This window comes from Strix uralensis, chromosome 2 (genome assembly GCF_047716275.1).
Source record: "Strix uralensis isolate ZFMK-TIS-50842 chromosome 2, bStrUra1, whole genome shotgun sequence".
In the NCBI taxonomy this organism is placed as follows: domain Eukaryota; kingdom Metazoa; phylum Chordata; class Aves; order Strigiformes; family Strigidae; genus Strix; species Strix uralensis.
Window position 1 is genome coordinate 89,616,198 of NC_133973.1, and position 11,082 is coordinate 89,627,279.

An 11,082-nucleotide genomic window follows, 5' to 3' on the forward strand; every position below is an offset into this window, starting at 1 on the left:
CCCGTGCAGACCAGCTAGTAGGAACGCAGCTATCTGCAGTTCAGCACCAAACGCACCCCTCTCCTGAACCACAGCCCTGGCCACAGCCACAACACTCCAGAGAAACATTATCCTCTAGACACTGGGGAGCCCTCATATTAACAAACACTCTACTAAAGTACTAAGCAATTAAGTTTAAAAGGCATTTCAGTACACTCCAGTAAAACACCGAAGTCCAGCAACTTTCAGATACTTTTTGCTTTTATATATTTAAGTGATCAAATTTGATCAGAATTCCCAACTGCACAAAACAGATCCCCACCATTTTTTTCCCCACCATGCCATCTTTTGACAAGCAGCAACTATCACATACCCAGATCTAACAATAGCCCTTCATGACAGTGGTTTGGGTTTTTTCCTTGATGCACCTCTGCAGAAAGTTTTCAACAGTAGTCAGTATGTTAGAAGGTCAAAGGTATAATATCTGCACTAGAAGCAGGAAAGCAGAACAGAAGTCCATTGCTGCCATTCCACAGCTGTGTAGAAATACCAAGTGTGTCTACTAAATAAGGATTAGGTACCATGGAAACCCACCACCTCTGGAGGCAAATTTCTAGCAAAAGAATCCAAAGAGACTTATACTGAATGTTGTTGAAAAGATACATTACAACAGAATGTTTTTTCTGCCAAAGTGAGACTCCTCATGTAAAAATAAAGAGATCCATAGCAAGTGAAAGTGGTTTACATGCATGTCACTTAAGTGATAGATGATTTTAGTTGTTTAACTTAGGATCTTTAAGATACCGAATTTTGCAAGTTTTTTAAAAAAAGAAGCTTATAAGAATGTCAGAAAAAAACCCATAACAACCAAACCCCACAACAATGGTGATCAGGATTTTGTGAAGGGAAAAAAAAAAAAAAATTATATATATATATGTAATGTGTGTGTAGCTAGATATATATAGATATAGATCTATAACTCTCCATCCCAACAGCTACTTTACATATAACATTTTACTTGCTCTTCCATTTTTTGTGGATAATCCAGATTTAAGTAATTAATTACACATTTAAGAGCACAACATATACATTTACATTCGTTCCCTATGGCTTCTAAGACATCTATTCTTTCCCATCCCCCACATTAATAGCAAAAGTAGAGCTATTAGTAAAGGACAGTAACTTACCATGTGTCAATATGAGAACTCTTCTAAAAGTAAATATTCTGAAATAATGCTACTAGAAGTGTAGAGTTATCCTTTAAAATATATCCATTTCTCTTGATTTATTTTTTCAGGTTTATTCTCTACTAAATAATTATTCAGAAATAATTCTGAGTACTGGAATTTTGGTATGATCCAAACAGATACATGCTTCGTATTTTTTATAAAATTTTAAATTGGGCATAGTTTCCAAGAGTTTTTCCTATTGCATCATTATAAGAATTAATCATGAAATTTGTCAACAAAAACCTGATGTCTCTAATACTAATAAAGACTGTGGCTGGGACCAACATTTTTCAAATCTTCAAGCACAAGTATAAAAAAAAATATTTCTACAAAAAAAAAAGTTGGTGAAAGCTTACTCTAAAGCTTGTACTTAATGAGGTATTGCAACTCTAATCTACTCTAGAATTTAGAAGTTACTAACGATTACCATGTAGCCTTCTATTTGTCAAATGGTAACGCAGAAACTGCTTGAGGAACCAGTTTAGATTCTATAAACAAAGTACAAAATGAGGCTCTCCACCATGAATGCTTTCTAGTTAGAAGAGACTCATTAATAAAACAAAAGTATGTACCTGAGACCAGCTAAGGAAGTGTTCTGTCTCCAACACAATCATCAGAAAATCCGTGGACAGCACACGAGCCTTAGTCACTTACTTGCCATCCATTTTTCTCAAGACTCCACCAACATTCACAGCTGTTGTATTATGGCTGGTAAAGTGCACATCTCTGTCTATTCCATTTGCATCTCTTATGGATCCGATGTGTGTGAATTTGTGTTCCTGTATCTGCTAGTACTATCTGCCTCAATGATCTTGTGTATTAACGAACTACTGATGGTCACTTCTCCTTGTGTAGTTTCTTTTACATGATTTAAACCAAACTTCAGTGAGCGCTCTCCAGTTTTAACATTGCACAGTTCGGTGAATAACAGCTCCACAACTGCTTTATCCACTGCCTTGGTGACTTTGTAAGCACTGATCGCTTCCAACTCTCACCACCCATTTCAGATGCCACTTTTAAAAAAAAAAAAGTCTGCTTCCCTCTCTACCTTCTGTAGCTCCTCTAGGCTCCTCTTGTGAGAGACCAAAACTGTGTACAGTACCCAACATGGGAGCAGGCCCCAGGTTTCATACAATGATGCTTCCTGTTCATTCTCACTGTCTTCCCAATGATGGACAAAGTTTCAACAGGATTTGTTGGCAGCTGCTACTAACCAACAGCTTCAGCAAACCATCAGTGGCAGCTCCAAGAACTGCAAGTCAAAAGGTCCTATCTTTACTTACCATCAGCTTTACAGAATTGGTACAGAAAGTAGATCCCGGTCACTCCAAAGTCATACAGAATACGAAACACGTAAACTGTAAAAGTACAGGGAATAGAAGAGACTGTAAAATTAGGAAATGGATAGGACTGTCACCAAGACCAAACTCAATATTCAACAGTTAGTTCCAGCTTCCATTTTAGTCTGAAAAATTTAGTCTGAAAAATTCCTTGTTGATTGAAAAAGCTAAATATTTCTCTAACTATACTATGCATGTTCCGCTTTAAGGCCCAACTACAGTAGGAAGGCTCACACACAAAGCTTCCTAACGAAGACAATGCAGGAGGATGCCACAAATGGCAAATTCATTTTACAAGGGGAGGTATAAAGAAAAAGAGGAGTTTCTTCCTGAAGAAGTATCATGGAAACTGAAGTGCAGAAGCAGCACACAGCTACACCTTAAGTCCCTGATTTGAGAGAAGTAGGAAAAAAAAGGACTCAAGTTTGTGTCTCCTATATCACATGTAAGTAAGTGGCCTTGAAAATTCTGCAGGAAAACTCTAAGAAAAACTTCAAGTGTCTCAACTTGATTGACAACACAGAGGTTTTATCGCTTGTGTACTTGAATAAAGCTAGTCAAGCACAACAGTTTCGACAGTACAGAATAACACTTACTTGACAGTATAGAGTAGACCAAAATGAAATCATTAATTAAATAAAATATAAATCAGAGGATATTATTAATCAATAAGAGCAAACACTCTATTCTTATTAGCAGGTCAATCGTGCCTGACTTTCAGCTTAACTCACTTTCTTAGTAACTGGAAATGGAGTACTCAAGCTCCTCAATTTACAGAGATAATACAGACAGAAATTTCAACAGCTCAAAAAAACCCCACATACATACACGACCAGCTGAACACACTTATTGTACATTGCATGCAGAAGAACAGGCTCTACTGAAAAGGCTCTCCTTTTGATTTGTGGTCGTCTTCCTCTTCTGTCCACTATGGGACTCAGCTTTAATAAAATTTAGTAGCAAAGACAAACACAACTCACACCAGCAATGAACATTAAAGGCCCTTTCTTTAAAGAACGCATGTTTATGTCTCAACAGATAGTGTCAAGTTTTTTCAACCCTACTGTTAAGAGTTACAGAGCGCCGACCAAGCGTTTTAAAGAAAACCTACAAAACATGTGGCCCAAAGGACAATTCTCTGGACCTCTCAGTTGCTAGACAGATGATGCACACATCTGGAAGCAAGCACTTTCCAGCAGGCTGTTTGATTATAAAGCAGCTAAACAAAAACAAAACAATAAAAAAACCCAGCAGTCCAGGAAGCTCACCTCTTCACAAGAGAGCAGCTGATCGAACTAGTGCTACCTCTAAACCATAGGGAGTATTTAAAAACAAAAAAGTAGCAGACATTGAGGTATGGGAAAAAGGAACACAGGCTGCACCACTCATCATCAGCGGTGGCCCAGCACTGCAGGGCTTTAGTGGCCTGCTCATTTGTTCAAATTATGCGCTCTCATTCTAGAATTGGGAACAGGTTTTTAAGAATAAACAGCTTATGCAAATCTTTTTCCTAATCATTTATTCTATACTTTTGATGCAAATCAGTTTTGTGACCACAACTCTGGAGTTTCAATTAAGTCTTAATGCTTGAGTGCATTCCTTAAAAATACTTTAAGTACTGTTTCTCTTAAATTCCAAAATGTGACAATTGATTCGAAGTACCATGATCAAAATGGACAACTGGCCTCAGTATCACCCAGGACTCTTATCCCAACCATCTTATGCTTCACCAAAGGCATCACTCACTCCTCAAGGAAGACACGTTAACTACATTAACCGTTACCAAAGCAATTCTTAAACATGAACTTGTGTTACTTTACAAAAAAAGAGAAATCCAAACCACCTCATTTTCTGCAGAGATAACTGATAAGGTCAATAACCTTTCCTTAAGGCTGCTCTATGTAACCTTTTCAGATTAATCAGAGAAAAGCAAACACATGTTCAAAAATTCAAACTACATATACATCTTTACCAAGGATATGATTCTGACCTCTCCTACAACAATTATCAGTCAACATTAATAGGATTACTGAACAATATTTTACCTTTTGCGAAGTTAAAATGGACAAACTATGTTTGCAAATATGTTAAGTTACCATACAATAGTTGGAGACCAAAATTTTTCTTCAATTTTTACTGGAAAGCCACGTTTTACAAGAAGGAAGATGAAAAATCTCTGCCAAGCACCTTGAACAGTAACTCAAAAAAAAAGAAAAATGGGATTACAAACAGAAATAAAGTAACATACAAGTTATTGATGGGATTTTGTTGTGTCTACACCACTCAAAGTTTGGAAGCTTGTTTTTTTAAATCATTCTGTCCACTCCAAACAGAGTTGGAGGAGGCAAGGCCAGGGATGGGGTTAGGGGGTGACTCAATATCTAGTATTTTGGCTATAGAGTGACTGAGGAGTAAGTTCAACTATATCAGTTTTAGGCTATTATTAGCCTACGATAATGGAAACAATGCTTAAGTGGAATACACTTAAATGTTAAGATGGAAATATTTTTTCCACTTTCACTGTAAATCTCAAAGCTGTAAGGCATCCACATCCTGACACACACAGCCAGGGCTCACAGCACAAGTCTGAAATGACTTCAGCACAAAACAGAAGTTGTTAGTCATTTTCATTAAAAACACAGCTGGCAAAGGGGGTGCCCATTTAACTAAAATCAGCTAGCTGTGACAGTACTTGTCCAAGAAGTGGGAGACCTAAGCCTGAGGCTGCTCAACCCCACAGTCTTGGCTGTTCAATAGCTCAGTTTCAGTAGGAAGAGTTGGTAGTGCCTCTCCAACCTAAGGAGTTGCCAGTTTTTTCATTCTTTTTTCTACTCATAATCTCTTAGGATTACTTTTCTTCTCCCTTTGAAAATGGCTTGTCTAATGTGGGTGTACTGGTATACATCCATTTGTTCATTCCCCTTTCCAAAGTAGCTGACACACATGAAGTCTAGAAGGAGGCTTGAGGCTATGAAACTGAACGCAACATTCAAATCTATGACTGTAAACTGAGCACTGAGGTCTCACAAAGTTAGGTGTGATGACATTACCAGTTGCCACATCCTCCTTGTTTTGTCAACACTGTTTCAAGGAAGAAAGTTTCAAAATAAGGCTAGCATTAGCCATTTGTCAGAAGCACCTGATTTTCCCCGTCTAGAAGACTGTTACTAATATTTTGTGTTAATGTAGTGCTTGATTTCTGAGATTATCCTGGTGTGGTTCCTACCACATTTTTCAGATATGAACAAGCTGAAAGAGTGCTTAAGAGTTTCTCTTTTTTAAAGTAGCATGAAAAGAACATCTAGCTTGGCCACATCACAGCTGACTTCTGCTGAGAACCCTGCTATTTGAATGCATTTTATTCCTCTTATTGAACTTCCGCCTTTTTTAGTAGAAGACTTACTAGATGTGGCATGTATGCATGCCACAGCCTGAAGCTGTCCTTTTACATTACCTGACTTAGTGTCACCACACAGATCAGGTACATCTTTCTTTTGGGTTTGTGCATCTTTCAGGAACCTAAAACTCCCACAGTTTCACAAGACAGGCTTAGCCATTCCAACAGCTTGCTGCCACCAGAAAGGACAGTCTTGTTCCTACTCTCTCCTCCTGCACTACTCTCATACAGACTCAATCTTAAATTTTGGCCTACCAAGACCCTTGGAGAAAAACCCGAGTGGAGCAACCCAGGTACATTTTGCTAGTTTTTAATACTGATTTTATTTTGTTCAGTACAGTAAAACTGGTGCCCTATATAACTAAACCAATCTGTGTGCAAACTACCTTATGTCCCTCTGTGCCCATGCCAAGAAGAAAACTGCCCACATGCCACAACCTGTGCCCACATAAAAACTAGAAAGCCATTGTAACCACTGTCACTCCTGCTGTACCAGTGAGCCAGCATTTCTTCATGTGAATCAGTTGCAAAGCTGGGTGTTGTATTTGTCGCCCTCTGAAAGAGATACAAAAACCAGACTGTGATGGCAATACACAAAGTTAAACCACCTCCCTTTAAATTTACAAAAGGGAATAGACAGAGAAGATTGTACCTATCCAGTAACTCATCACCTTGACTTAGGAAAAACATACAAAGAGATTTGAGGTTTATTTCCTTGTTCATGTAAAACATGATAGTATTTAGAAACTTAACTGAAAAGTGAAGAAAATGTAAAATATACTACTTTTTAAGCTGCATCACTACTGTATCCGCAAACATACCTAAACATTTATAATTTTTCTTCTTCATTTGTGGCAAGATTCTTCACAAAAATAGGGAAAAGTGTTTATAAAAATATTAAAGCTATTCTTTCAAGAAAAATCCATTATGTTTAATGGACACATTTATCACAGGTAAAAATGTTACAGAAATAAACCCAAATTTTAAAATGTTTATTATTAAATTCAAAAAACCAATTAAGATGCAAGGACAGCCCATTGTTTGAAAGTGTTATTTACCTAATTTCAGAAAATCCTCATTTGCCCTTCTAAACTATTAGAGGTCTATGCTAGGTGTTTGACATGTAAAAAGCCAGTGCACTGAAAAATTTTATCTTCAATGATTAAGAGGTTCGTATCACTAAAAACATCAGTGCAACCGCCACAAGCAAGCAACAGTAATGCTTATCACTTAATGCATCTTCATTCAATATTTTTCAGTATTATAAACAGTCCCCTAGATGCAGTATTTTATCTTCCAGTTACGACATCACCACCAGATCGGTGGAAAGCAACAGAATTTCCCTAACGTAAACTAGCTCGGTCTGTTCAGTAACACCAATTACATAAGAGTTCTCCAAAGACAATTAATACTGTAGAAAGTATGCTAGATATAAGCTAGGGGTCTTATAACAAAGGTGTAGAATAAACAATATTTGGGGTTTTATTTGTCAACCACTATTAGGCTTAGTCCCACAAAAAGAAAGGAAGGAGGAAGAGATTTTTTCTTTGTGCACATTTCCTGTGTAGGTTGACTCACACGTGTTTGAGACCTACAAAGACAACTTGACTTTGATTAATGTTTTTAACCAGATAACATTGTGAGAGTAAAGAGTCGATAACAATGGAGTTAAGAGATACAGAAAATTAAGCTTCATCTGGGATAACTAAAACTATTCACAACATGTAGCATTATGCAGACAAATGGATTGGAATAAAGTGCTTAGAACAGCAATTTTCATCTCTTAACCCTGTTTCTAAAAAACACACACAACTTGCATTCATCTAAGATTCACATGCCTTTTTAAAAAAAAAATTTCCTTATCCCTGCATAGTGCTGTACAACAGCAGGCTGATGTCTCAGAGTCTCACATCACACATCACTTACAAATCCCACCAACAGCAGGTGCTACAGTGGCATGGCAAGTTCAGTGACAGCTAAACTGACATCCATGGGGACTGCTGCCCTTGGCTCCATATGTCTCAGTTTGCTAACTACTCATTTTACCACTTACCTGTCTAGCTCTTACCACTCCGTAAGTCAAAGACTGATGACTACCTGATCCCAGATTGATAACCCAAAGCTTTAATAAGGAAAGACCGTGGGGGGGGGGGAGGGGGGCAGGGTGGAAGCAGCAAATTGATTATCATTCAAGCAGTTCAGCATCTAAGTCCTGCACCCTTGAATGCGATTTTTGTGCCTAAACCACTCATATGCACATGAAGTCTTCCCTCATGACTCAAGTACCTGGAAAATCACAGTTCACAGAAAAAAAAAGGCAATCTCTAGCTTTAATACTTAGCTGCTCAGCCAGTATCATGCACTGCAGAAAATGGGTGCATTTCTTTTTCTTTGTTCCAGTAGAGATTCACAAAGCATCATTCAAATCATTTTTTCTGCAAACAAGCTGGACTAGGAGCAGACATTTCAGACAAGACAGTAATGCACAAATTAAGGTCAGATGACAAAGAGCTAGTAGGTAAAAAGAATCAGATGAATGATCACTGAGGAATTTTTATTATAATTTTCCTAAAGTTGATGCCTCAGTCCCCTCATCAACAACAAGCAGAATAGGGGAAGAAAAAGAAAAAAAAAAACAACAATAAGGAAACAACACAACTGAACTGACTATATCTGTAATGAATGTAAAATCTAAGACACGTTTACCAACAGGATTGTAACATGCAAGTGACTAAGGGAAAAAAAAGGAAGTAAAGCAAGACAACAAAGGTTGGCTAATTTACTTCTGATGTCATATTCCTGCAGGGAAGCATGACAAATTCTTACCCATCAATTAGTTTTCTTTTTGCCCTATGAAGAAAGGACAAAAAAGGAGGGGGCAGAAAGCAGTATAAATCACACATGCCCATGGCAGATAGTTATGTAATGCTGATGTACCGCCTGCTCTTTGCTCACAACGCTTACTTTGCTGCAATTTCAAGTACTGGCTTTCTAACTGTTGCCTGGTTTGAACATTTTTAAACTGCTTTTTAAATAAAACACAGACTCACTGAAGAAAGAATAAGATGCAGAACGAAGCTATTTCTGACAGAGATAAACAAGAGAAGCTGAGGGTTAGCTTTATGATCAGACATATTCTGTTTCATAAGATGACATAAAACTGGCTTGTGCTAAAGCTCAAAACTAAACTGCCTGCCATTCTTAAAGTCTTTTTGTTTAACATATTTGAAGAATCCACAAATAAAAAGAGGCAGCAGTGAGACAGCTCCTTCAACTTTGCTGAAGTGCTACTGTCATTGCCAGGAACGGAAATGCAAGCCAGTAATTCTTTCTATAATAATGTATGCCTGTAATTCTTTCTATTTAGAAGAGAACTTGCCCTGAATAGAGCAAAACAGATCAGTTAGAAGTAAAGGCAGAATGGGTTCAATTGAAAAAAACCTGTTTTTTCATGAAAAAAAAAAAAAAGAGACAGCGAGCATAGCAGAACTGGTCAGATTTCATAAGCTTAGCACTAAGGAGTGGGACGTTCAAAAAACTAATGTTGCATTAGCCACGTTAAGACGTGTTTTCCTTCTATATTTTGTCTGTAAAAATTAGGACACAACCATAAAATCTGCAATGATCTATTGCTTATTACCCATCACAGCCATTATGTAAGCAAATACATCATAACACTTAAGATCACATGCTTGAATAATCAGGTGCTAGTTAAGTACATCTGCAATTGCCTTGTTCCTTTCATTCTCTAACCCAACACAGTAAGTAAATAACATTACAAAAATCTCAATGTCTAGCAGTCAGATACAACAGAGAGAAGATAAAACAACATGCTCTTTCCCATGGAACAGTAATCAGTAAGGTCATATTTTAAATTCCAGAGTACATCAGAGGTTAAGATAGTACTTTGATCGTGACTTACAACAAATTCAATGGAACTTAACGTGCTGTAATTGTGAAGGCTTCAGAGAACACTTCCATAACAAAATTCAGTGGCACAAATTTATCACAAAGTTTAATATCCACAGGGAACTGAGTAGGCCAACTCCTGCTGTTGAATATTAAGATTAGCCCTTTTGGAAGGCCGCACCAGAGAGCATTTACCCAAAGCTGGCACCAGCACCATCGCTGGAAGTTCCTAATTGAATGTAACAAAAATATTAAAGAGGCAAATTATTTCTTTGTTTCATCTTACCATTTTTTTTTCTGTTCCTTTAAGTAATGGAATTAAAATTTCTCTTATATTTGTCTGAGGTTTAACAGCATATACTTTTAAGGCCTTTTAAAACATACCCAGGTTACTTCAGGCCTCAGGGAAGAGAAGTGTTTGTAGGCTCTTAAGAAAACAGTTTGCCAGCATTTTCGTTCTCCATTGTAAAGAAGAAGGAATGACTTCTGCCGATTCCAGGTTATGGTAGTGTGGCGCAGGAAAAGAAGCATGCTAGAAAGCACTGACCCATAAAGCAACTGGCGACCAACTAGCACCCCAAAGGCACACGTCACTCTGGAGAAGTTGCAGGATGCTAGGTGTGTTTATCAGCTATATGACAGTCCCAGTATATAACTGTCCAAAAGCATATAGAAATTTCCCACACTGTAAGACTACCAAACCTATTACAAGGGTTTTCCTATTAGTTCTTCTTAGATCTTAACCTAGGAACAGTCTGAATGTAAGTATCAGCATTTAGTTCTACATAGGCACAGAAATGTGATCACAGAAATGTGATTACTTCTGTGAACATTGTTTTCACTGCTCAAGCTGTAAAACACAAACATTAAGATAAATAATCCAGTATTTACCTAGAAGATTTTAGTAGAAATTTGAATTACAGACAGTAGCAAAGATTTCAGACTTCTATAGTATACCCTTACATACATAGCAAAGCCATGAAGTACAAAGAACCGAAGGAGAAAATTAAAACTCTTGACGAGACTGACCACACCTCAGTAGTTTTTGTGACCGATAATCAGAAAAGCTTATATATTTTGTATAATCATTAAACTAATGACTACAAGATTAATATAACTGACATTAATGACTGTGAGAAACAAGCAGTACAGTCAATTCGGGCAGGAGGAAAATCTTTGCCGCCTAAATGATTATTTCTGTAGTGAAGTTCAGGAAGGAAGGAACAGA

At 37.4% G+C, this 11,082-nt stretch overlaps 1 protein-coding gene across 4 annotated transcripts in view; it reads right to left on the reverse strand.

Moving 5' to 3' along the window:
- The window catches only part of NDFIP2 (Nedd4 family interacting protein 2), a 47,164-nt gene that overhangs the window by 35,076 nt on the left and 1,006 nt on the right, over positions 1-11,082 (reverse strand). The window contains exon 2 of one of the 4 annotated variants that reach the window (XM_074859437.1): positions 2,492-2,566. The exons of the other annotated variants lie outside the window; for them this stretch is intronic. Within the exon in view, the coding sequence (XP_074715538.1) occupies positions 2,492-2,494 (3 nt within the window). The 5' untranslated portion in view covers positions 2,495-2,566. The remainder of the gene's footprint in view (positions 1-2,491; positions 2,567-11,082) is intronic. 4 annotated transcript variants of the gene reach the window in all.